A 27,747-nucleotide genomic window follows, 5' to 3' on the forward strand; every position below is an offset into this window, starting at 1 on the left:
TTTTAAAGAAAGTCAACTTTACCTTAAAAAGCAAGGAAATTCTGACACATGCTACAACATGGATGAACCTTGAGGACATTATGCTAAATGAAATAAGCCAGACACAAAAGGACGAAAACTGTATGATTCCACTTATATGAGGTTCCCAGAGTTGTCAAGTTCACAGAGACAGAAAGCAGAATGGTGGGCAGGGGCTGGGGGAGGGGGACGGAGGGTTAGTGTTTAACGGGGACAGAGTTACAGTTTTGCAAGATGAAAAAGTTCTGGAGATGGATGGTGGTGACGGCTGCACAACAAAGTGAATGCACTTAATGCCAACGAACTGGACAGCTAAAAATGGTTTAGATGGTAAATGTTAGGTTATGTTTATTTTACCACAATAATTAAAAAAAAAGAAAACAAACCAACCCAAAAAGCCAACTTCCATGATGGACACAGACAGGTTCAGGGGACAATGAATATGCCAGTCCCCTGCTCACACCCTTGTTCTAACAGAGTTCCAATGCTTTGCTTCTTGGAGGTTCTGGAAGAAAGAAAAGGGTCAGCAGAACAGGGGTGGACAGAAGGCAGGACTGGCTTTGTGCTTTCCCCTCTGATGATGCTGCTGTGGCTGAGGTCTTTCCGCTACCATTTCTTAGGGCTAACTATAGCCCAGGGAGAGAAAGCCTGCACCGGCCAACAGAAGAAAAAAGTCTGGCTATCTCAGGAAGGAGGTTTGGGATGGAGACGGAGCAGTGGGTGGGTGGGGGAAGAGGGGCAGGACTGAACGGGGAGAAATGGCTGAGGCCCTTGGTACCAAGGCAGCCCCTCCACCCCAGGATCTGCCCACACCCCAGCTCCCTGATATGTTTAGAACCACCTGGCCCCATGATGCTGCCCGGCATAAAAGACACTCACAGTGCCAGGTCCTCAGCCTACTTGAGCTCATTTAATCCTCTCACAAAAGGTGGTATGTAATCCTCCCCATCTTCCCGGGTGAGGAAACCTAGGCACATAGAGGTAAAGTCCCATGCCCAAGGTCCCTGTCGTGGGCTGCATTGTATCCCTCCTAAAAGATATGTTGAGGGACTTCGCTGGAGGTCCAGTGGTTAAGACTCCATGCTCTCAATGCAGGGGGCACAGATTCAATCCCTGGTCAGGGAACTATGATCCCACATGCTGCCTGGCACGCCCCACCCCCCAAAAAAAGATATGTTGAAATCCTAACCTCCAGTACCTTTCAATGTGACCCTATTTGGAAACAGGGTCTTTGCAGCTGCCATTAAGTTAAGAAGAAGTCACGATCGTGGGCCCTAGTCCACTATGACTGGTGTCCTTTTAAGAAGAAGAAGTAACAGGTGAAGACAGGGACACACAGGGGAGAGGACAGCCATGTGACAATGGAGGCAGAGATTGGAGGGACACAGCTGCAAGTCAAGGAGTGCTGAGGGCGGACAGTCACCACCAGAAGTCAGGAAGAGGCAAGAAAGAATTCTACCCAGAGTCTCAGAGGGAGTATAACCCTGCTGACACCTTGATTTTGGACTCTGACCTCTAGAACTGTGAGAGAATACATTTTTGTCGTTTTAAGCCATCCAGTTGTGGTACTTGGTGATGTCAGCCACAGACAAAGAACACAGTAACTGAGCTACTAAATGGCAGAGGTGCCACCTCCCGACCCCATCACTTCCAGGCCCTGCTCTCCTGTCATTCTCCCCCTGGATCACTCCAGCCACATGGCCTTCCTATAGCTCCTCAAACGCACCAAGCACAGTCCCACCTCAGGGCCTTTGCACCTATTGCTTCCTCTGCCTGGAATGCTCTTCCCCCAATTTCCTACATGGCTCCCTCACCTCCTTCAGATCTCTGCTCAAAGGCCACTTTCTCGGGCAGGGTTTCCCTGATGGCCTTTTACAGTTGCACCTTCATTTCTAATCTCATTTCCTGCTCTATTTTTCCCTTAGCGCATCTCCTCCTCTATACTTATTTCTCCTGCTCATTGTCTGTCTCCCCACTGTCAATTCCATATGGAGCAGGGACATTGTGCTTTTTTCCCACTGCCATATTCCCTATCACAATGCCAGGCATGCACGCAGTGTCCAATAAATGTTTGTTGAATGACTGAATGAGAGGTGGCTCCCCACACAGCCCACATCCTCCACCCCAAGCTGTGCTCCCTTCTCCCTCCTCTCTCCTTCTTCCTCCCTTGTCTTGATTTTCCCTCCCTGGGGACTGGGGTTCTGTTGCCTGATTTTAGAGATGCTTGTTCTCTTTCCAATCCAGCCCAAATGACTCAGTTCCATGCTGTGGATCCAACAACTCACAGAGAAGAAGCTGGCAGAGGGTTGGGTGCAGTTTTTGATCAGTAGGTGGGCTTCCTGGGGTTTGCTCAGGAGAAAAATGAGAAATATATTTCCCAAGCCGAAAGACTGGAGCTTCCTTGGCCATTCTGTGATAGCACAGAATGTGGGGGACATCAACCTCCCATCCCGGGTCTTACATCCTTTGGCAGTTCAGGTTAAGCGTGGGTGTGCTCATGAGTCTGGATGTGGGGAGGAGGGAAATTGCTTGCTTGTCAAAGTCATTAACACCAGAAAGATACACTTGCAAGATCGTCTTGTCTCTCTTCCCAAGGCTCAAAGAGTTCCACTGCCTGCAACGCTATTCTTCATTAGTGCTGTCACTAAATATTTCCTGAGATACGGCAAGATGGCCCGTCCCTGTCTCCCTGTGGTTGGCTGAGGGTCATATGATGAGTGCTGGCCAATGAGGAGCGAGTGGAAATACCTAAGTCACTTTTGGACCAGAGCACTGAACTGCCAGTGTGGGACCCTCCAGGGCTTTCTTTCCTTTTGGAATACCAACTGGTAATGTTCTAGGTGCTGGTTGCTCCATTAGCTAGGTCCCAAGTGACTCTGCTGAGTATAGCTCCCTTCTTCCTCACTGCCAACCTGCACTGGACATGTAGCACGAACCAGAAAAGACATTTGTTGTTAAAATCACAGTGACATTGGAGAATGTTTGTTACCGCAGCATAACCTAGATTTCCTGATTGATACACCCAGATATTTCCTTGGTTCACTCCTTTATCTCCTTTAGATTTCTCTCAAATATCACTTTCTCACTGACTTTTATATGGCTCTCAGGAGGCAGATGGGGGAAAAGAATGTTTCCTGTATATCTGACAGAGAAATTAAGGTTCAAGATTACAATGAGCTGGTTGTCCTCTGAGCCTCTGTTTGGAGACAGTTTCTCCTACATCTTGACTTGGTTGATTCCATCTCATCACTCAGCCTTTCATTCTACTGTGCCCCCTCTCGGAGAAGCCTTCCAGCCAAAAAGGGCTTGCCCCTCCTCACAGCACAGACAGAACTCTCATTCACTTCCAAGCAGGTTTTGCTTTCTGAATCATTTTGTCAATATATTCATTTGCATTTCAAGTCCCTGTGGGCGGATTGTTTAAATAATAACAATGACAGGGAAATGTATTTATCCCAAGTCCCAACGATGAGGCTGTTTCCCTGGGAAACGAAGAGGCAGGTGGGACAACAACGGTCACTTTAGTAGAGCCCGTTTGAGCTGACAACCAACACCCCTTGATTCCCAGAATCTCCAGTGGATGGGGAAACTGAGGCTGAGGGAGATGATCTGCCTGGCTCACACAGGGTGCGGATGGCACAGCTGGGGCTAGACCCAGCATTCTGGCTTGTATCCCTCAGATTTTTTTTTTCTACCTCACTCCTTCACTGCACTTACACAGTACTTTCTGTTTATAACAATTGGCCCATGAGAGCCTTAAAGGAGAGGGAAAATACTGATTCACCTCCACACTGTTGGTACCTAGCATGATGCCTGGCGCTTAGCAAGCATTCGATACTCATCAAACAAATGGCTGAGTCTCAGTAAAACCCTGAAGTGCCTTCTGTTTTGTGGCTTATTTTCCTCTAATTTTTTTGAGCATGGTTCAGTCAGAAAAAGTATAGAAGATGTAAAAAAACAACAAACCTCGGCTCAAGAGAACACCCAATTCCCCAGCATAAGGGATAAAAAAAAATGTGAAACAGCCAAAGCCCCACAGTGGCCATGAGGGAGGTCGTATGTCTGTCCCAGTTTGTCCCTGTTATTAAATCATGCGACGCCTGTTCATTATTTTTTGAGTTCTCCTTTCCCCATTCACTCTCAAAATTATCCTGGTTTGGGCAGCGAATTATATGGTCTTTCTGCCTCTGAGGTCTCCTGTCACCTCCCCTGGCCTCTTCAGCTCCCTTGTTCACCCTCACTCCCTCACATCCAGCCACATGGGCTCCTCACAAATGTCAGAACCACTCCTGCCTTAGGGCCTTTGCACTGGCTGTCCGATCCACCTGGGTCTCTCTTGCCTGACATACCTACATGGCTGTCCCTCACCTCTTTCAGGTCTTATTAGAAGAACGTCAACCTCTCACCTTGAGGATCCACAGCCCCTCTATTGTTTTTTCACCTGAGCTTTCATCACCCTCTTCCACAGGAGTGGACAAACCACCACCCATGCATGCCACCTGTTTTTGTAAATTAAGGTTTGTCGGCACACAGCCATGCCCATTCATTATGTATCTTCCCTGTGGATGCTTTTGAGCTACGAAAGCAGATTGAGTAGTTGTGACAGAGACGGCATGGCCCACAAAGCCTAAAATATTTAAGATTCTGCCATATATATAAAATTTTCTTAATTATCTTGTTGGCTGCCTGCTTCTCCCACCAAAACGTCAACTCCCCCCAAACAGGGATTTTTTGTCTCTTCCATTTGCTGCATATCCCTGGTGCCTAGAACGTTGCCTTCATGCAGTACACATTCAATGAATGTTAGTTGAATGAATGTGTGATCTAAAGTCCCCCAGATCTGATGCTTTGATGTTGGCCAAAATAAACATCTATGAATTATACAAGGGCTTAGGTCAAAGATCAGTTTCAACCATTAGTGACCATTTGTCAAGGGACTTGCATTTATAATCATCAACTAAGCACAGTTTTACCATTTTCTTAATTGCCATTAAGTGAGGAATAGAAAGAGAGAGTAAGAGAAACACACAGAGAAAAGCACAGAGAGGTGGGGGAGAGAGAGGAATAAAGAGGCGAAGAAAGGAAAGGAGGAGAGAGAAAGAGAGAGAGACAGGAAGAAACAGAGAGAGACAGAGAGACCAAGAATTAAGAGACACAAAGACAGAGACGGGAAAAAAACAGAGAAGGTGAGAATCATAGAGGGAGGGAGGGAGTGTAACGGTTAGTGCCCAGTGCTGGGTTCAAATCCTGACTTCACTACCCTTGACTAGGGGATCTTGGCAGGTCACTGCATCCCTGTGAGCCTCAGTTTCCTCATCTGGAAGATGGACCTAAAAATATTTCCCCTCATGAGGTTGTTTTATGGATCAGTTGATGATACAAGGAGGATGTAGGGATGCAGCAGGCTCTCAGCGAATGGTGTACAGGTCCTGCCAGGGCCCCAGACTCTTCCTCTCCCCACCCTGGTAGCAACTAAGAGAGGGCAAGTCCCATCGCCCACACTGCACCCCCAGGCCGTTTTGGCTCATTCAGTGAGAAGCATGTTGGGTATGTCCTCTGTGTGGGGTGGAGGTGATTTCTGATTTTTTTTTTTTGTTTTTGAGTCACGCATGCACATATGGTGAGGGGGTCCTTGTGAAATAAGGCTGCCTGTTGCTCAAGCAATACACAGAGCCACCAACTTTTGTCTCCAGCAAGTGGCTCCAGTGCAGCCCTCCTGGGCTTCCCCATGCCGCCCCCTTGAGCTCAGAGAGCCAGTCCTCCATCCTGTTTGCCATGGGAGGTAGCAAATAGCAGATGCTGAGGGAACTGGTGTTGAGTCAGAGCTGGATTCCAACCTTAACTCCCTGTGTGTGGCCTTGGCCCTCAGTTTCCTCATCTGTAAAATGGGACTATTTAAGGTTCTACCTTAGAAGGTTACCATCAAGGAGTCACAGGCTGGTGCACAGAGAAACACCCAGAATAGTGCGGTACAGAGGAAATAGCTGATAGCCCATTAGGATTCCAGAAGGCTGCCCACATCCAATGTGGGCCCCAGGCCCAGGAATGGGCACAGGAGCCCTCTGGGTCCTTCAGAGGTCCAGGACAAGGGTAGAGCTCAGCTCTGTTGACTGAGGCTCATTTTATGGCAGTTAGACATGACTCGGACCACACTTCTGGCAGAGAATTTCAATATACTTGCCTTTGTGGTCTTTGGGCTTGGATAAGCACTCACCCCACTACAAAATCATAATGTGGGCAGGTCCACCATGCCCAGGGATGCCTCAATGCCCCATCTTCAAGGATCCCTGGTCTTCTAGAGCAGAGTTTCTCCACAGTGGCACTCTTGACATTTTGGATTGGGTAACTTGTGGTGGGGGCTGAGCCAGACACGGACAGCGAGAATTTCAGTTACTTGCTAACCTCCTCGGAGGGTTTTCCTAGCCAAGCAACCACAGAAATCACTGTGAGATTCCCTCAGGCTCAACTGGGATGGGAATCCTTGGGGAGTCTGTGAATTTGCATGAAAAAAGTTAATCCTTCACTTCCCCTAATTTCCACCAGAAAGTGGGGCATTTTCTTCCATTACCAGGGGAGGCAGCAAACTGCAACAGTGTGGGCAGAACCGGTGATGCCCCTCACCCACAGAAATCACATGTAGTTCCCAGATATCCCACAAAATCTTTTAGCTTCAACACTCCCATGAAATTATGGGGGTCATCTGACTCATTGCCAGGTCCTGTTGGCAATGTGTTATAAACACTAAAATGACGTCACCCATCTGTTTTTAACAATATTTTTATAACAATTTCAGTACATTTGTCTTCCTTCACCATCTCCAGTCTTTTCATTTATTAGACTTTAAAAATCATTACACTGACAAAGGGGTCTGTGCCTCAACAAGGTTTAAAATTCTTTCAGGTGGATTCTCTTTGCTTCCAATCTTCCATCTTTCTGCCCCAGACTTAGTGAGAGTTTTAAGAAGTTCCTCCTTTGAAAATTAACTGCCCTCCTTCCCGCCCGCCCTTCCTCTCTCCCTCCCTCTCTTTCCCTCTCTCAACCCCCCACCTCTCTCCCCCTCTCCACCAATATCTATTTCTCTGGGTTCAGCTCAGAGCACAGGGAAGAGGAATGCAGAGCTCGCAGGCTGGTACTGCCATTTTCTGTCTGGCCACCTCCGGCAACTTTCTCGACCAGAGTCTTATTTGTAACATGGGTGACAGTAATCTCTCCTTCACCAGTTATTTATAGACTTTATTTGGGTTTGCCCCCGTTTCAGGATCCCATGCAGGATCCACCGTTTCATTTAGTCCTCACACCTCCTTAGGCTCCTCTGGTCTGGGTCAGTTTCTCAGTCTTTCCTTGTTTGTCACGACCTTGACTGTCTTGAAGAGAACTGCTCAGGTATCCTGCAAGAACGCCCTCCAATCTGGGTTTGTCTGATGTTTTGCCTACGATTATGGGGTTATGAGTCTTTGAGAAGAAAACCCCGGAGGTGAGGTTCCCTCCTCATCATAGGAAATCAAAGATCCTATGATCACACATCCACTGGGATGTCAAAAGTTGTCACTTGGTTAAGGTGGTGTCTTCTAGGTTTCTCCACTGTGAAATGATATATGTCCTTTCCTTATGTTTTTCTTTAGAAGTGAGTCACTAAGTCCAGCCCATCCTCAAACTGGGGGTGGGGGAAAGATTAAACTCCATTCTTGGAGGGGGACTGTCTATATATACTAAATGGAATTCTTTTGTAGGGAAGATTTGTCTCTTCTTCACTTATTTTGTTTATTTAATAATAAAGCAATAAAATGACCATTTATTATTGTTATGTCAATCAATAAGTAATTTATATATTTTGACGTGGACTCTCTCTGGACAGGTAATATAAGATAAAAACACCCAGCATACAATGGGCACCCAGAAAATGCTCTTTTTCCTGTCCTTCCTCCCCATCTCCTGGTCTACGAGTAACCAAAAATCTTTTTCCTCCTAAACTCTTAGCAAGACAAGTTTAAATGCACTCCCTGATTATAAAAGTAAATTATGAAACTACTATACATAAAATAGATAAGCAACAAGGATTTACTGTATAGCACAGGGAATTGTACTCAATATTTTGTAATAACCTAAAATGGAATATAATCTGCAAAAAAATAACTGAATTACTATGCTATACCTCTGAAACTAATGCAATATTGTAAATCAACTATCCTTCAATTTAAAAAAAAGAGGATAAAAGTAAATTGTGCTCATTTTAGAAAATTTTGACAATATAGAGAAGTATCAAGAAGATAAAGATTCCCAAATCCCACTACCTAAAGGCCATCTTGGTACAGCGGACTCCAGCCTTTTTTCCTTATATTTTCAAAATTACACACTTGAGATTATAAGGTTCTACGGACTGAATGGTGTCCCTTCTCCAACCCGATTCATGTGTTGAAGCCCTAATCCCCGATGTAATGGCATTTGGAGATGGGGCCTTTGGGAGGTGATTAGGGTTACAGGAGGTCATGAGAGTGGGGCCCGCATGATGAGATTAGTGTCCTTGTAAAAGTCACTAATCCCAGAGAGCTTGCTCTCTCTCTCTCTCTCTCTGCCCTCACCATGTGAGGACACAGTGAGAAGGCAGCCGTCTGCAAGCCGGGAAGAGAGCCCTCACCAGAACCGGACCACGCTGACACCCTGATCTCAGACTTCCAGCCTCCAGAACTGTGAGAAAGTACATTTCTGCTGTCTAAGCTGCCCAGTCTATGGTGTTTTGTAATGTCAGCCGGAGGTGACTAAGACATAGCCTTATCTCACCTTGATTCTTTTTTTAAAATCAGCCCCCCCCCACTTGTCATTATATGGTGAGCATTTCCCCACATCCTTAAATATTCTCCCAACAGATGATTTTTAATGACATGATACTCCATCATATGGAGGGACCATACGGTATTTAACCAGTTGCTTCCAGTTTTGTTCTATTTTTACAAATAACGCTGGGGTGCACATCCCGATATAAATCTTCGACAGTGGTGCTGATTAGTTAAGGTTAGGCTTTTTCTAAAAGGCACTTTAACCAGGAAGCCAAGTGGGAAAGAAAAGAGACAAATTGAAAAGGGAAAAACCTGGACGGGGCCCCAGCACACCGTGTAGGCGAGCTGCTGTTCCCTTTGCCAAGAACGCTCTTTCCCCAAACATCTGCCTGGCTCTCTCCATCTCTGTGGAAATGTCACCTCCTCTGAGGAGCCTTCCCTCATTGCCTGACCTAAACTAGCCCCCACACCCCAACACCTGACCTTTTATCCTGCTGTTGTCCTCATAGGATGACACAGGTCATGTCACCACGTCCCACATTATGTATTTGCTTAACGTCTATCTTCCACTTTCTGAGTAGTTTATTATTTATAATGTTTATTGGTCACATCTGTCTCCCCTACAAGGATGGGGATTTTTGTCTGTCTTCTTCATTGTGTTGTCCCTGATCACCTGATCATTTCCCGGCACACAGTAGGCACTCAATAAGTAATTATGGAATAAACAAATGGGTTTCAATGATACTGAGAAAAGAAATGAGATGTTGGGATCATAAAGCACTGCCCACCCAGCTGGATGACATCCATCTGGCATCTGTGCCTGTGGATTCTAAGATGCTTGGAGCAGGTGCTTCTGGACCCTTCCCATGGATCTCACCTGATAGTGGATGGTGAGGTCATGCTCATGGGCTTGGCTCTAGCACAAGCATAAAAGGACAGATAGTCCAGACACTGTGCCTGCCTGTGGCTGGATGGAGCTAAGGGAGTCCTAGGGCAGGCCTTGCAAATGGCAGAGCACAAGGGCAGGACCCAAATGAGTCTGGAAAAGCAATAGCTCTGTCCTTGTCAGCAGAAACTCAAAAATGCCACTTAGCCCCTGCCCTTAGCAATGAGTTGTCCTAGTGGTCGTGTTTCAGGGTGGGGGGGAGGTTGTCTTAATTTAGGAAGCCCCAGACAAGGGTTCAGGTGCAAGCACTTCATCTGGGAGATGTTATGAATTGAATTACGTCCCCACCACCCCTGCCCCACCAAGATCTGTTGAAGTCCTAACTTCCAGGACCTCAGAATGTGACCTTATTTAGAAATGGGGTTGCTGCAGATGTAATTAGTTAAGATGACGTTGTACTGGAGTAGGGTGGGCCCTAAGCCAACACGACCAGGGTCCTTATAAGAATATGGCCATGTGAAGATGGGGTATTCGAGTGGACAACAGATAATCTATAAGCCAAAGAATGCCAAGGATCGCTGGCAGCCCCCAGAAGCTGGAAGAGACAAGGAAGTATTCTCCCCGAGAACCTTTGGAGGGAGCCTGGCCCTGCTGACACCTTCTGGCCTCCATACTGTGAGGTAATAAATGTCTGTTGTTTTAAGCCACCCGGTTTGTGGTAATTTATCACTGCTCTAGGCTCGCATCAGGCTCAAATCCTTGCTCCCTGGGTTTCCACCCAAAGCGTGACTGTGGGATGTAAGTGCATGGAAAGTTCTAGAAGGCTACTCTGAGTTAGTGGCGGTTACCAGTGGGGTGAGAGTGGCACATCAAGTGGGACCCAATGGCTCACTCCACTTCTTCAGGCGCTGCTGGAGTTTTCACACTGAAAAATTCATTTACATTTTTTAAAAGCAGTGCCCTTTGGGGTGGAAAATTTGGCCTACAAATTTGGACCATGCACTGTTCTAAATCTTCACATATATTCACCTCACTCAGTCCTTGTGCCCTGTGAGGTAGGACTGTACTTCTCCTCATTTTGCACACATGGAAATGGAGGCACAGAGAGCCCAAGTGACTTGTCCAAGGTTGCACAGCAAGGAAGTGGTGGAGTCGGGAGGGGAACCCAAGCAGCCTGATGCCTGACTCTGTTCTCTCAACTGTTTCCCCCGAGTTTGCTTCCCCCAAGGTGATTCAGCTCTAAGCTTCCAGGGCAAATATCCCCTAAGATGATGGTGCTTACAACTATAGAACCCTCTGGAAATTCGTGTCCCTGCTCACACTTCCTCATCCACCACTGAGCTCATCTCCATTGTCTTCCTATGAACCTTGGACCCTTTTTCTGGATGTCCAATCCCATGATATAACCTGTTTCCATGTTCACACTTTACTTAGCTCCTGTTCTCCACCCCCACTCTCTGCCTAAGTTTCCTTACCTTCCTGTCTCCCAGTTCTGTTTCACTCCCAGGAGGGTTCATATCCCTCTGAAGCCTCCTCTTGCAATAGCCTTGTAAAGAAAAAAAACCTAGGGACTTCCCTGGTGGTGCAGTGGTTAAGAATCTGCCTGCCAGTGCAGGGGACACGGGTTTGAGCCCTGGTCCGGGAAGATCCCACATGCTGCGGAACAACTAAGCCTGTGCGCCACAACTACTGAGCCTGCGCTCTAGAGCCCGCGAGCCACAACTACTGAAGCCCGCATGCCTAGAGCCCATGCTCCGCAACAAGGGAAGCCACCGAGATGAGAAGCCCACGCACCACAACGAAGAGTAGCTCCAGCTCGCCACAACTAGAGAAAGCCTGCACGCAGCAACGAAGACCCGATGCAGCCAAAAATAAATAAATAAATAGAATAAAAAAAAAAAGAAAAGAAAAAAACCTAGAGCCCAAGCAAGCTTTGGCCAACTGGGTGTAGCCTTTAGCCCAAGCTCTTTGCAGGTCAGGGCCAAGAAAGAGCCTGAGCATCTCAAATCTGCTGTCTGTTCCTAGAGATGCTATGCAGGATGGAAGGGGGGGGGCAGGTAGGAGTGTACATCTTTTCTGACCTGAACTTAACATTTTCAAGACCTAGGACAAGAGTACCAACCGAGGCCCATATATATGTGTAAATATTTAAAAGCTCCTAAATAAAATGTGCTGTATGTGTCTCCTTTACAAACACACCTTCATAAGCACTTGGAAGGTCAGTCTGGAATTTAGAATCTGGATGTCTGCACTGGATAATGGCGTGGGGACAGGCTTCCCTGCCCCTTGACCATGGCCTGCCACCTGGAGGCAGGGGAGGGGGTGCTCCACACACACATGCATGGACACACCACCTTGCATGTCCAAACTGCAGCCACATCTGTGCCAACAGCCACCCCAAGGACACCCTTGGCCCTCAGGGGATACAAATGGGTGGTGTAGTCAGAGAACAGACCCATGGAAGAATCTCATGCAAGTCCATGGAATCTGGGCTTGGGGAGGGAATTCTAGGATCTAAGATGACTCAAAATGTGATCTAGAAAGTGGAGTGGTGGTGGCACTAGCTCCTGGTAGACATTTCCTGTCAGCCCCATAGGGAGGGGCATGGCTGGAGGAGGGCCAGTGAGGGCTCCAGTGCAGAGCCCCTTTGCATAGGTGCTCAAGGACACTTCCCTATCTCTCATCTATGTTGGTTTTTAACTTACACAACCTTTGCATATTCAAAAATCTAAAATTATATTTAAAAACTTGTGCAATTAAAAATTATTCAGCATCTGTGTGCCCTCTAGATCTCCATCTCCCGAGGGCCCTTCTCTACTTAGAGTTCTGAGGACAACACTCCCATATCCTCAAAGGACTGAGCCTCAGGCCGGCTCTCCTGGGGCCGTGTTGAGTTGTCCTTCGGCTGCCTCCCCGGCTCAGGTTCCCTCCACTGCAGCCTCAGGAGTTGGCTGGTCCTGGCTCTCCATGACCCCTTGTCACTTACGTTGTAGAGGAGGTCAGTCCACCCTTCCATGGTGATGCACTGGAAAACAGTCAGCACTGCAAAGAGGATGTTGTCGAACTGAGTGATCCCATTGTTGGGCCCTTCCCAGTAGGGCTGACATTTGGTCCCATTGGGGCAGGTGCGGGCAGGTTCCTCTGTCCCACACGGAGCTGGAGACTCACCCTGAATGTCATCTATGAAAGGGAAGGGGAGAAAAATCAGGGGAAAGGGCCGGCAAAACCAGCTCTGAGAAACAGGAGCCAGCGAAGATTCAATGCTGTTGAAGAAAAATGGCCATTGAGATGAATTTATCAGTCTTTTTCCAAAAAGCAAAGTGTTTGGCTTTGTTGACCTATTCATTGTTTTCCATTTCATTAATTTCTTCTCTAAGCGTTGTTCCTTTTTTGTTCTTTTCCTCGACTTTTGGGATGAGTTAATGTTCCTTAAGGCTATAAACTACTCTTTAAATACAGCTTTAACTGCATCTCACAAATTCTGTCATGCATTAGTATCATTATTGTTCAAGTAAAATAGTTAGCAATTTCCATTATTATTTCTTCTTTGACTCCTGGATAACCAGGAAGCACTAAAAATTTGTCATATATCTATAAAAATAGAATAATATAATGAATTCCCCTGTACCTATCATCAATTTCAACATTTATCAACTCAGGGCTAATCTTGTTTCATCCACATCCCCTCCCCATACTAAAATATTTTACCTTGCCACTAAAATATTCTTAAAGCAAATCTCAGACATCCTACCATTGCATCCACAACTAAGAAGCATGTCTTCTAATTTCCAAAAACTTTGATTTCCAGCTTAATTGCGCTGTGGTCAGAGGATATGTTTTGTATTATTCTGCCCTTTGAAATCTGTCGACATGCACTTTAAGGTCCCCAATACAGTCAGTTTTGGTAACTGTGCTGTGTGCATTTTGAGGTGGTTGGGGGCAGTGTTCTCCAGACTTCCATTAGGACAAATTTGTCAATTGTGTTGTGTTATTCTTCTGTAGCCTGACTCATTTTTTTTTCTTGAGATGTATTGGGCTCAGGGAGCTGTTCTGGGGGAGTTAGGGGAGCACAGAATATCCCAGGCTTTCCCCCATTGGACCAGAGCCGCGGATATGAGGGAATTCTATCCAGTGAACGATACTTTTGAAGGTTTTCAGACAGTGACACTGTCCGACAAAAAATCAAACAGCTGAGTGTGTAAACTCAAGCTCCCACAAAACAAAAATATATCTCAATGTGATATATTTATATATAGGCTATATATAGCCTACATACAGGCTTTGCAGTCCATCCTTAACCTCCACTTAGTAAGCAACAGAGTGAAATAAACCAACATAGAATGCATGAATCTTATTGGCCTTTGAAACTCCGGTTAAATAGAAACTCTAGGTCCTGCAAAATGACATTTACCACCTCAGAAGGGACACCTACTACTCAAGAAGCGATGACACATCGGCCACTATTTTAAGTTGTGGGAAACCCCTTCCCCACTCAGGCCAGATTTGGTACAGGGGCTATTATTTAATGAATACAGATTGGAAGGCAAAATCTTTTAAACATAAGGCTCAGGGCAAGGGGGAAAATTCCATGGGTTCCTGTAATGAATGAGAACCATTGTTTGTTGGGAAGGTCACCTCTGTCCAAAACCTTCTCCATTTCCACCTTGTGTCCAAGTCTGGCTCAATACCTATCCACCAATGTGCACTACCCCCCGCCACCCGCCCCCGGGTTAGCCCAGTGAACACTGGTCCCTTTCTTTCCTCAGGGCTACAATGGCTCCCAAATGTTCACATTTGGTGAGGAGACAAAAGCAGCACAAACGTGCATTGCTATGGACTCGTTGCAGACAAGGGGTCTTGTTTCCTCAAACTATTTTGGAAGCTCTTAGAAAGGAGGACGCTTCCACTTCTCCTTGGCATTTCTCTGGGTGTTTAGCGCAGTGCTGGGCACACAAGAACCGGGTTCCTGATGATAAGGAGAACCTGTCTGCAAGGGAAAACCTGTCTGTCTTTAGCAGCTTTGCCTAGTGGTGTTCTTCATTGCGACCCGCTCCCCCCAACCCCCCACCTGCCCCCTCATCACGAAACACTCTGAGGGCTGCTTCTAGAAAAGCAACCATCCAGAGAGTCTGAGGAATTTGATTATAAATATATTTTAAAATTAACCTGCTGCCTGGGTGTCTGTTTATATCTGTCTCTTACTCACATGCCTTATATTTTTAATTGCGAGCTTTTCAGTCATCCTCCCTAAATCAAGGCCTCCTACCCTCCGGTTGCCCCGCCCACATCTGTCCCCTTAAAACCTCAATTCAGACTCAAGCCAGTCCTCTGTCCCCTTTGCTGGAGAGAGAGAGAGAAAAAGAGAAAACAACAACAACAACAAGAAACCTAGGATCCAGGAATCCTGGTTCCTTTATCTTCGGCTGATTTTTCCGAGGGGCCCTGCCCTGTATCTCTCCCTCTAGCATTTCTGCCTGGGTGACGAGGCCAGGAGCAGAAATAGCTCTGCCTCAATTAACACCTTCTTCATCGGGGAAAGAAATAATTAGGACATCCCATATTGAGCAAACTTCACAAGCCCAGGAGAGAAGGAGACGGGAGGAGCAAGAAAAAGGAGGCAATGAAAGCATCTCAAATAAACCTTCCTTACTGGGTTTTGCTACCCTCTGGGAGGTCTGGGGAGAGGGCTCTGCTACCCAGGGGTCATCGGGAAGAGAAGGTGGATGGGAAACCACTCCTGGTCAGAATCTTCTTCCTAATAAGACAGGCCTGAAATCTCTTTCCCTTCCCAACGGGCTCCCCTCTGGGCTTTAACTGTCTCAGTTCACAGTTTCTTTGACGCACGACTAGCGCTGTCATTCAGCCGGTCCACACTGAGGCGGCCCGTGGTCCAAATATTGAAATACAGGCTTCCCTCCTATTTGATTTCATTTGGTTCTTGGTCAGAGAGCAAGTAGCTAGGTTTGGATAGCAGGGGATTTAATCAAAGATGTATCTGGAAGCTATCGGGTCCTTGAATGTGTGGAGAGCATTGGACAACCACGTTGCCCCACTGCTGAGTCAGAGATGAGCACCGGGGCTGTGCCTCCCGGCCCTCCTGGATTTTCTCCTGCGCCCACCCTGCTTTCCTGATCCAGCAGCTAAGGGGTTGACGCTGGCATAGTGCCGGGAGCGGATGAGCCAAGATCCTGCTTGCGCTCTGGTTCTGACTGGCTGGTGCCAAGACTCCCAGCGGGATGTCTTCATGGCACATTCGGGGGAGACCAGAAGCCATCCTCGACTCTCTCCTCCAGGGAAAGGAGGCTTTAGAACTCAGCATGCGTTAGGGCCTGGGGTCGCTGCAAGGTAACTAGGCAGAGGCTGTGGGCACTGCGCCTACATGCTGCCGTCATTTGCCCCTACGTGCGCCCACCAAAAACACCTCTGATACGTGCTCCAGCCCAGTGTCAGGGCAGCCAGCAGTGCCAGGGCCTTAATGCCCTCCCAGGGGGCAGTCCTTGCCAATGTCGGACAGAAGTTGGTGGATAAGTAGCCAGCTCCCTCGCCCCACGTGTGGGATGGCTCTGAGCGTGACGTACGTTGTTTCCCCGAGGTGCCCAATGGAACGGAGGTCTGGTTGCCCAAGATGGTAACCTACTTGATAACACCCCCTTTACTAGATGTTTTCCCTTCCCTGTCTCACTTCTCCACTCCTCTGATGGTGCTTCCTGGGACCACTTCCCAAATAAACCACTCACCCCGAGATAGCTTCTCGGGGACCCCAATGCAATGCCCCAGCGACAACCGAGATCTCGGGGACTGTTTCACCCCCTGCCTTGCCTGCAGTGCTTTCGGGAGGAGGTTCTCCCAGCTTCCAGGAGAAAGAAGCAAACCCCTGTAGATCCCTTGCAGGAGCTTATCCCTAAGGGAGAAAAGAAAGGGGAGGAAGGTTGGGAAAAAAATATGCTGCTGCTCGGACCTACCTGTGCCCTCTTCAAAGCAGGTGGTATGAAATTTTCCCATATAAAATTCTAACCCTATGATTGCAAAAATAAGGATTGCAAAAAATAGGAGGAGGCCGATCTGCAGCAGGGGGATCATTGCCTTCATGATCGACTTCAGGACGACTTGTAAACCTGGGGAAACACACAGAGAGAGGCCCCACAGGCCCGTGAGAAGGCACCCCCAAATCCCACCCCCAAGATGCCTCCTGAGGGAACCCAGAGCATGCAGGAGGCTGGGGACTGGGCGAGAGTGAGGGAAGATAGATGGAAGACACAGAGGCTGCTCGTTATAATAATAGGAACAATTCCTCCTAATATTTTAGAGCACTTTCTTTTTTGGTTTTTTTTTGGCCGCGCCGTGCAGCTTGTGGGATCTTAGTTCCCCAAGCAGGGACTGAACCCGGGACTACGGCAGTGAAAGCTCGGAGTCCTAACCACTGGACCGCCAGGGAATTCCCCACTTTTTATCTTTAAAATATTTTTAAAAGTATTGGACGTAGGCTGTCCCATTTGATGACCTTTTGGGCAAGAAGGAGGTGGAAATTCATGGCTTTCTGAGCCCCGTTCTTGGGTGTCGGGTGGCTTTCACCCAGAGCGGGGTGACTTTTTCTAACTTCTTTCCACCAAGAGAGGGCGTCTTTTCCTAATTCATACAGAGGCGCCATATACGCTAGTTGCAGCTCTGCCTGGGAAAGCAGTCAATGTCCTAGTTTCAACTCTGAGAAACCAGACATTATTTCATTGGCTTTTAGCAACAACCCCATGAGGCAGGCACACGTGTAAAATTATCCCCATTTTACAGAGGTGGGAAGCAAAGCTCAGCGGATGTCATGATTCACCTTAGGGCATGATAAATAACAGGGCCAGGATTTGAAATCCAGGTCAGAATGATGTCAAATCCTCTGTTTGTAACCACCGTTCTGTATGTTTAGGAAAGTCTATGGTTAAAATGAGGATTCAAACATATAGCTTGGGTCTTGCTTCTTGATGAGAAGAACTTCCCATGGCCCACGATTAGCACCTCCTGATGGGTGGAGACCACAGGGGGACTACGCTACTCCAAGGGGTCCAAAATGTAAGGGTGATTGATGCACGTGGCAGAGTGGCTAAGGCTCTGGACACTGTCTGAAGTTGATGTCCAGGCCAGATCTCCTTTGCTGTTGGTGGACCCTCCCTCCAGGTGCTGTGGGCATTTGCTGCTAACGGCTCCCAGATGCTCCTCTTTTCATAGTATTGCCCTTGGTTATCCAAAGCTCCTCACCTGGGAGGCTATCGCTTCCCCACCTCCCACCCCCAATAACTGACCACAGGAGTACAAAAGACCAGCCTGTTGCCTCAAGTGGGAAACAGCTCTGACGCTATTCACACTCCAGAGCTCCCTGCAGGATCCGGCTGAGACGGCATCCTTGTTCAGATTCTTCTGCTACCCCGTCCTGCTGCCCTCATTCTCTCTCTCCTGACAGCACTCCCTCCATAAAGCAAGTGCATCTGAACACCTATCTAAATCTGCTTCCAGGGAAGTTCCCATTCTGAACCTTGGTTTCTTCGTCTGTAAATGGGGATTAGAATAGCACCTCCCTCTCAGGGTTAAATGAGAGGCTTCATGCCTAGCAAAGTCCCTGGCACATCATAGGTGGTCATTAGACAAAAATTCTTATTAGTATTAGCTTTGGGATGGCCCTTGATTTAATACGACGTAGGCACCCACTGGAATCTTGCAGACACCTGAGTAGAAATGCCTTCTCTCTAACAAAAAGACCCTGCTGGTGGTTATGTAGAAAATCTTACTCTTTGAATCTGGATGGCAAGGAACCTGAAGAACGAAGCTAATGAAACGTAAAATGGTGGTAATAACAGAACCTACTTCACAGGCTTGTTGTGAGGATTAATGAGTTAAAAACATGTCACATACTTAGAACAGTGCCTGGTACACAGTAAGTGCTTATAAATAAAAATTAATAGTACAGGGAGATCATAGTAAGTGCTTATAAATAAAAAATAATAGCACAGGGAGATCAGCTCGGTGCTTTGTGACCACCTAGAGGGGGAGGATAGGGAGGGTGGGAGGGGGAGGCAGGAGGGAGGGGATATAGGGATATATGTATGCATATAGCTGATTCACTTTGTTATACAGCAGAAACTAACACAACAGTGTAAAGCAATTATACTCCAATAACGATGTTAAAAAAATAGGAATTATTATTATTATTACTACTACTACTACTGAAGCAGTAGGACAGAAAATGTCTAGCCCTGTTTTTTTTTTTCCCCAGCTGAACCTAATCCTGACCCTGTATCGTGCAGCCACCCCCAAAGGATCTGGAGTAGAAGCATCCCTGGAGGATGAGGGTATAGACTTTGGAGCTCATTGCCGTCAAGCTTTAAGAACTCAGGTGAGTCATTTGACCTTTCTGAGCCTCCACCTTTCCATCTGTGAAATGGGTTCACTGGGTGATTGTGAGGATGAACTAAGATAATACACAAAAAGCTCTTTCTGCTGTGCCCGGTACACAGTAGGCGCTCAATGAATGGTAACGGTCATTGCCACCAGTATTCCCAGGCTTGGGGTCAGACTGGCTAACTCCTAATTCTGCCATTCTCAGCCACGTGACTTTGCTCAAATTATTCAGCCGCCCTGAGCTTCAGTTTCCCCATCTGTAAAATGGAGATATCAGCATTATCGACTTCACAGGGTTGTGAGTAGGAGGACCTGGGTGGCGCTTCCCATGGCTCCTGATAGAGAAATGCTCAATAAATGGGTGCTGTGGTGATGGGTGAGGCTCCTGGCTGGCTTTCAGGAGCCCATCCAGACCTGCAGCCAGATGCCTGGTGGGGAGTCCCCTGAGGGACTTCCCCGAAGTGGAGGCTGCCCTGACCCAGGCTGGGGAAGCACCCAAGGGTTCCTGGGACACGCTATGCAGAGCGGAAACCAAGGGCTCGCGGGACCCCTGAGCAGACCCCTGGTCACGGTTGGAAACTCACGCACTTGGGATTCCAGACACCAGCTTGAGCGGCCGCAGCACTCGAACTGCCCTCAGCGTTCTTAGGTCAAACTCCGTCCCAACTGTTGCCAAGATGCTGGAAGAAAGAAGCCAGAACAGAAAGCAGAAGGTGGGTTTCAGGGTCAGACAGGTGGGCGGGGGTTCGATGTGGTGGTGTATTGGCTGGGTGACCACAGGCAGGTGACTTGACATGGCTGGGCTTCGGTTTTGTCACCTGTAAAACAGTGTTAATAGTACCTGTTTCACAGGATAAAAGATGATTTACGAAGACCCCAGATAGGTGTATGGTCGATGATACTCAGTAAACATTCGGCTGAGAAGAACAGAAGCTTCCTGTGGCACCTGGTTGGGGGGGACTTTCAGTGTATTTTGCAACTCACAATCAGGATGGATCCTGGGGAGGCTGGGAGGCCCTGGGGGAAGGACCGGGGGAGTGGCAGATCCTTTGGGGCTCAGGTCTCTTTATCAACTGGCAAGAAAGCAGTTTAGTGTTAAGATCCCAGCCAGCATGGGTTCAAATCTCAGCTCTGCCACTTCCCAGCTGGGTGACCTTGAGCAAGTTACTTCCCCTCTCCATGCCTCAGTTCCCCCTTTTGTAAAACAGGGATCACAACAGTACCTACACATCAAAGGGGTGTGAGGATTAAATGAATTGATACATGTGAGGTGTTTGGCATTGTGCCCAGAACAAAGGAAGTGTACTAAGCTACTCAAACAACCCAAACAATGGGTGTAGCCCTGCTGGGGTGGACCAGCTGACATCAGCTCCAGAAGGCGGCTACAGACCCCGAACCTCAGGGCAAAAAGTCACTCCTGCAAATACAGGTGAGTAATAATCACGGTGATAGGTGAGAGGACCCTCCCTTAGAAAGCCCCCCCGTAAAGACCCCATCCTAAGACCTCATTTGTAAAAAGTATTGCTGGTGAGAAAAGGGGTCTCAGAGATCCTCCTCAACCCAAGGAACCCCCAGACGCGTTTCCTGAATAAGAAATGTAGTAGGAACCACCATGGGACTATGCCACAGAAGACCCTGTTGTTGGAGCCTCACATGATGGGCAAGAAATGCTGAAAAACAGAGGGCTCTGTGGTTAAGAGGAGGGAGACCATGCAAATAATTTGGGGGTGTCTTCAGTTTTGTCCAGGGATCTGGATCTTATGACTTTTACTTTGAACAACCATATCTGCATCTGTGAATACCCAGTATCTACGTCTCTTTGTCTTTTTAAAAAATAAATTTATTTATTTATTTATTTTTGGCTGCATTGAGTCTTCGTTGCTGTGCGTGGGGTTTCTCTAGTTGCGGTGAGCAGGGGCTACTCCTTGTTGCGGTGCGCGGGTTTCTCCTTGCGGTGGCTTCTCTTGTTGTGGAGCGTGGGCTCTAGGCGTGCGGGCTTCAGTAGTTGCGGCACATGGGCTCAGTAGTTGTGGCATGCGGGCTCAGTAGTTGTGGCTCGCGGGCTCTAGAGTGCAGGCTCAGTAGTTGTGGCACATGGGCTTAGCTGCTCTGCGGAATGTGGGATCTTCCCGGACCAGGGCTCGAACCTGTGTCCCCTGCACTGGCAGGCAGATTCTTAACCACTGCGCCACCAGGGAAGTCCCATCTTTGTCTTTTTTTTAATTTAATTTTTATTTTATATTGGAGTATAGTTGACTTGCAATGTTGTGTTAGCTTCAGGTGTACAGCAAAGTGATTCAGTTATACATATACATACATCCACTCTTTTTCAGATTCTTTTCCCATAGAGATTATTATAGAATATTGAGTAGAGTTCCCTGTGCTATACAGTAGGTCCTTGGTGATTATCTATTTTATATATAGTACATCTCTTTGTCTTTGAGACAACCAGTATCTGCGTCTGTAAATAACCAATATTGGCACGCCTTTGTCTCAGGACTTTCTTTGAAGCTGAGACAGGCCCAGGGAGTGAATTCCCCTGTGAGAGCAGCCCTCCACCAAAGATTGCTGGGAGTAGGTGGATGAATTCCCCAGCTCCCTTGCCCCTCCTCCCAGATCCTCTGAGGTGTGAGCTCTACACAGGCTCCCAGAGAGGCTGAGCCCAGCTGCCCGCAGCAGGTTACCTGCTTGACCCTTCCTTCTTCCTTGTCTCCCCACCCTTGCCCCCCACCCACACTTCCGGAGTCGCTTCCCAGATGAGCTACTTGCACTTGAATCCTTGTTTCACGGTCAATATGGAGGCACGGCACACCAAACTAAGACAGGGGTGTTCCCAGCTATCCCTAGAGCAGAGACGGGTCTATTAGGTTGGGCTGACCTCCTTTTCCACCATCAACAAATGCATATCTGAACACGTCCTGTGTGCTGGGCAAAGCAATACCTGAGGTCCTCCTTGCCCCATGGAGCTGATGTGGGAGAAAAATGTTTAACCAGAAAAGGCACACAGAGAATGAATCCGTCACAGGTGTCATGCGTTCTTAGAGAGAGCAGGGGAAAACCACTGCTCTGAGGGCACACAGCAGGTAGTGTTAACTCGTCTGGGACCCAGGGTGGACCCCGTCTCAAGCTGAGGGCTCATGGGAGAGGAGGAGGAATCTGGTCCGTGGGGGAAGAACTTTCCAGGCTGACGGAATGGCAGAGACGAAGAGCCTGGGGTGGGAAGGAGCTTGGCAAATTCAAAGAATGAGATGGCGCCTGGTGGGGATGTGGATGGTGCCACGAAGCTGAAGTATAGGTGGGGGCCATGCCATGCAACCCCAAAGAACTTTTCATTCATTGAATTCTATTTTTCTTCTCCTCTCCCAACTTTCCGATATTCACTGGCATTCCTAAAACTCCATCCTAGAGATCACCAGTCTATTTCACTTTCTTCCTTCTTGGCAGATAAAAGCCATTGGTGAGGGCATGCACAGTAGAATGACAAGCATTTGTAGAGTTTTCATTCACTCACTTCACAAACATTAACTGGGCACCTACAATGTGCCAGGCCCTGTCTAGGTCCTGGGGACACGAGTCATAGGAATCCCTGTTTGCATGGGGGAGGCTGAGAATAAACGCAGTACATATGCCAGATGTCAGGGTGATGAGTACAAGGGAGAAAAGCAGTGCAGAGAAGGGGCTGCACTGGTAGCATGGGGCAGGGTGAGGGGAGTGATGACACACGTATCAGTTGGTAAAGGCCAACTGCTCTTTCCTGCCTGGCAGGGAAGTAGTTCAGAGCTAAGGATGTTCAGACCAGCATTGCCCAGTAGAACTTTAAGAAGAGCCATGTGTTGGACATAGAGAACAGACTGGTGGTTGCCAAGGGGGAGGGGGTGGGGGAGGGATGGAGTGGGAGGCTGGGGTTAGCAGATGTAAGCTTTTATATATAGAATGGATGAACAACAAGGTCCTACTGTACAGCACGGAGAACTATATTCAATATCCTATGACAAACCATAATGGAAAAGAATATAAAAAAAGAGAATGTATATATATGTATAAGTGAATCACTTTGCTGTATAGCAGAAATTAACACAACATTGCACATCAACTATACTTCCATTAAAAACAGAAAAGAAAAAAGGAAAACAAAAAAAGGAAAAAACAAGAAGAGCCGTGGGTGAAATTAAAAATTTTCCAGTAGCCACATTAAGAGTCAAAAGAAACAGGTAAAATTAACTTTAATAAATATAGTTTCTTTCACCTGGTGTATCAGAAGCATCATTTCGACAGGCAATCAATATGAAAGACTATTCTCAAGACATTCTATCCATTCTTCCCTTCGGAGCACGTCTTTGAAATCTTGGTGCACATTCTACACTTATGGTACATCTCAGCTCAGGTGCTCAATGGCCACACGTGGCCAGTGGTGAATGGACCACACAGCTCAGTTATGGAGAGAGAGTCAGTGGGATAACGATGTGACGTGAGCCACAGGAATATGTCAGAGGAAAACTCTAGGCAGAGGGACAGTCAGTGCAAAGGTACATGTGAGGAACAGCAAGGAGGCTAGTGTGGCTGGAACTGAGTGAGCCAGGGTGACAGTGGGAGGAGATGAGGCCTGGGGGGTGATGGGGCAGATGGCGCGGGGCCTTGTGGGCCACGGTGAGGACTTTGGCTTTTGCTCCGAGTGAAGTAGGAGTCATGGAGGGTTCTGAGCACTGAAGAGACATGATCTGACTTGTATTAAAATAAGACCCCGGGGCTTCCCTGGTGGCGCAGTGGTTGAGAGTCCGCCTGCCGATGCAGGGGACGTGGGTTCGTGCCCCGGTCCGGGAAGATCCCACATGCCGCGGAGCGGCTGGGTCCGTGAGCCATGGCCGCTGAGCCTGTGCGTCCGGAGCCTGTGCTCCGCAACGGGAGAGGCCACAACAGTGAGAGGCCCGCGTACTGCAAAAAAAAAAAAAAAAAAGACCCCTCTGGGGGTCAAGGCCAGAAGCTGGGAGACTAGTGGGGAGGTGATGGCCCTGGTCCAGGTGAGAGATGATGGGTTTAGAGCCGGTCGTACTGGACACAAGGATAAAGCTGAGATGAACTCAGCTCTGCCCTTAGATGACTATCCAGTAAGTGGGTGAGAGATTCAAGTCCTTTTGGCTTCAGGGCTGTAGGAGGCAGGAACGAGGAGGAAATGAATACAGACAGGAGGGCTGGGGACAGCATGATTTTGGAGCCCAAGTCTGAAGAGGCAGCACAGCACAAAATGTTACAAAATCTTAGACCTGGAGTTAAACCCTGACCCTGAATTTGCCCTAACTTCTCTGAGCCTCTGAAATGCAGACAATCCAACCTCCCGCCCGCCCAGTGCAATCTTAGCTGGCACCCAAGGTGTACTATCTCCCGACCCCCTCCCTGGATGGATGACAAGGATTTAGGAGGAGAACAGGAGGAGGGGGAAGGCTTCTCAGGCCGAGAATGTCCTACAGAGGCAGAAGGCTTCCCTTAGGATACGTGGTGGGGGGAAACCGGAGGCAGAGAAGGTGGGTCTTGTCGTGTGGACAGTAGGGTCATGTAAGGTTTTAGAGCAGGGGAGGGATGTGATTAGGGTTGGCGTGAGGAAGACAAGCCTGACAGCTGAAAGGACAGATTGGTGGTGATGGAGGGAGGAATTAGGAGGCAGCCACAAGAGTCGACCAGCGTAATGAGGGCTAGAACTAGGACAAAGGCAGTGGGAGTACAAAGGAGGCCCCGATTTATATATAGCTGCCATTGACTGCTGTGCACCAGGAAACATGCCTGGGCTCATCAAGTCCTCCCTGCATCCCAGCAGGATGAGTCCCATTTTACAGAGGAGGAAACTGAAGCCCAGATAAGTTACTAATGCATGGAGGTCCACACCACCAAGTAAGAATGTGAACCCAGGACCCCAGGACTCCTGAACCCCAGTTTTCTACCTCACATGGCTTGTGGGATGGGGTGGGGGCAATGGTGGGAAAGAAAGGGAAGGGAAGAATGGCTTTCTGATTATGACTGGAACACCAAGTGGTCCATTTATACAACCAGGGTTTATTGAGTACCTGCTATGCACCAGCCACTCAGGTAGGACCTGAGGATGCCACCATGAACAAAGTGACAATGAGTCAAAAAGGATCCTGCTGTGATTTATGTCATAGAGTGTTCTGCCTATGTTTTCCCCTAAGAGTTTGATACTTTCTGGCCTTACATTTAGGTCTTTAATCCATTTTGAGCTTATTTTTGTGTATGGTGTTAGGGAGTGATCTAATCTCATACCTTTACATGTACCTGTCTAGTTTTCCCAGCACCACTTATTGAAGAGGCTGTCCTTTCTCCACTGTACATTCCTGCCTCCTTTATCAAAGATAAAGTGACCGTATGTGCGTGGGTTTATCTCTGGGCTTTCTATCCTGGGAACATATGTATATGTATAACTGATTCACTTTGTTATAAAGCAGAAACTAACACACCATTGTCAAGCAATTATACTCCAATAAAGATGTAAAAAAAAATAAAAATTAAAATTAAAAAAAAAGTGACAGTGGGAAAATATACGGTATGTCAGATAGTGTGAAGCACTATGGAGAACAATACGGCAGCCACCAGGGCTTCCAATGGAAGGATGGAGCATGTGGTGGGAGAGAGGGATTAAGACTGGGCTACCTGAAGGATGGAGTTGTCAACTGAGATGGGGATGATGGAGGAAGGGGGTGGTTTGGAGGAAGGTCAAGAGCTGGATGGTGGACACATTAAGTTTGGGAGGCCAGTTTTCTGTAATTCCCTCATTAAAACCTTCCAGTGGCTTCTATCAGGCTTAGAATAAAATCCAAACTGTAGTGTGACCATAAGACCTTGTGTGACTTTACTCCCACTGACTGCTCTGTGCTATACTCCAAGCACTTTGGCTTTCTGTTCTTCCAATGGGAAAACCTCTTCTCCACCATGGGAATGATATGTTGGCCATCTCTTCTACTTCAAACACTTGCTCCATCCCGTCAACTCTCTCCCTCTTTTCTTAGCTGGCCCTCTTCAAATCCTTCAGATTGCAGCTCAAATTTTTCTTCTCAGAGAGGATTTCCATGTCCCCTCCAGATAAAGAGAACCTTCACTCTCTGGAATTATATTGTTTATTAAGTTGTATATATTATTCACCTCCTCTTCTAGAATATCAGCTCCAGGAGGTCAGAGACATTTTTTTATTGGGGTATAGTTGTTTTACAATGTTGTGTTAGTTTCTACTGTAGAGCAAAGTGGAGTTCCCTGTGCTATACAGCAGGTTCTCATTAGTTATCTATTTTATACATATTAGTGTATATATGTCAATCCCAATCTCCCAATTCATCCCACTCCCTTGGTGTCCATACGTTTGTTCTCTACGACTGTGCAGAGACTTTTTTTTGGTAGTACCTGCAGCACCTTTCATGACGCAGCAGGTACTCAATGCATGTTTGGTGAATGTGTCAGGAGTGGTCGAGGGTCAAGTAAGAATGTGATATCTGGTAGACCAGATATCCCAGGGTAGATAGATAAAATGAAAAAAGCCAAGAATCCCCAATGGAATGTTGGGGAGGGGCAAAAAAAAAAAAAAGAGACAAGTAGAGGAAAGATATTGGTGAAAAAGAGGGAGAAGTCACAGAGGCAGGAGGAGACCTGGCAGAAGAGTGTCATCTCTGAGGGTCAAGTTCAAAAGCGTTTCGAGAAAGGAGAGGTCATTGGTCTCCAGGGCAGCACATAAATGAATGAGATGCAAGGGATGAAAAGCATCCGTTACACACTGGGGAGTCTCGCCATGGTTGATGGCTGGAGAGAACAAGAGGAGAGGAACTGGAAACAAGAGCCTGGGTATGAGAAGAGAGTCTTTTTAGGGTGGAAGAGAACTGAGTATGTTTATGTGTCAAGAGAGAAAAGTCGATGATGTATCCCTTGGCCTTTAGAGCCATGCTGCCTGATACAGTAACCATTAGCTACATATAGTTATTTAAATATACATTTATAACTAAATTAGACATTCAGTTCCTCAGTCACACTAGTCACACTTACACATAACTATTTAAATTAGTCACACTTACACATAACTATTTAAATATATTATTAATTTAATTTAAATTAAATGAGAACTTCAGTTCCTCAGTTGACTTTTAAGCGCTTCACAGCCACATGTGGACAGTCGCATACAGAGAACATTTCCATCATTGTAGAAAGTTCCATTGGATGGTGTTGTTCTAGCATGTATCCCCACTAGGGCAGGAATTTTCATCTGTTTTGCTCACAGCTGTATCCCCAGGACCTAAAACTGTGCCTGGCATAGAGTAGGTGCTCAATAAATGTTTGTTGAATGAATGAATGAATAAATAATGAAGTGAAATGTAGGAAAGCATAGTGATAACTAATAGACTATATTCCAGAAGAGATGGAAGGCTGTGTAGATGACAGGACTTGTCTTAAACTAGGAAAAAATCAGGGAAGACACAGATGGTTGTCTACTCGATAGACAATCCCACCCCCTCCCTTGCTAATGGAGCCCACCTTCCATCAAAGAGGCAGAAAATACCCAATAGTCTCTTTCTCCCAGGATTCCTTGCAATGGGAGCATGGGTCACATGAGCCAGTCTTGTACTTAACAGGATCTGAGTGAAAGTCTGCTGGGTGCTTCTGGAAAAGCGTTTCCCTTCTTTGAGAAGAGTCACGGGGCAG

At 47.3% G+C, this 27,747-nt stretch overlaps 1 protein-coding gene across 7 annotated transcripts in view; it reads right to left on the minus strand.

Annotated features, from left to right (window-relative positions):
- Window positions 1-27,747, minus strand: part of CACNA1A (calcium voltage-gated channel subunit alpha1 A) — a 322,020-nt gene that overhangs the window by 106,895 nt on the left and 187,378 nt on the right. For all 7 annotated transcript variants that reach the window (XM_073803167.1, XM_073803170.1, XM_073803169.1 and 4 more), the window contains 3 exons: window positions 19,648-19,739; window positions 16,641-16,793; window positions 12,665-12,858 (listed from right to left, as the gene is read on the minus strand). In XM_073803167.1, the coding sequence (XP_073659268.1) occupies window positions 12,665-12,858; window positions 16,641-16,793; window positions 19,648-19,739 (439 nt within the window). The remainder of the gene's footprint in view (window positions 1-12,664; window positions 12,859-16,640; window positions 16,794-19,647; window positions 19,740-27,747) is intronic.

Source organism: Tursiops truncatus, chromosome 3 (assembly GCF_011762595.2).
Source record: "Tursiops truncatus isolate mTurTru1 chromosome 3, mTurTru1.mat.Y, whole genome shotgun sequence".
In the NCBI taxonomy this organism is placed as follows: domain Eukaryota; kingdom Metazoa; phylum Chordata; class Mammalia; order Artiodactyla; family Delphinidae; genus Tursiops; species Tursiops truncatus.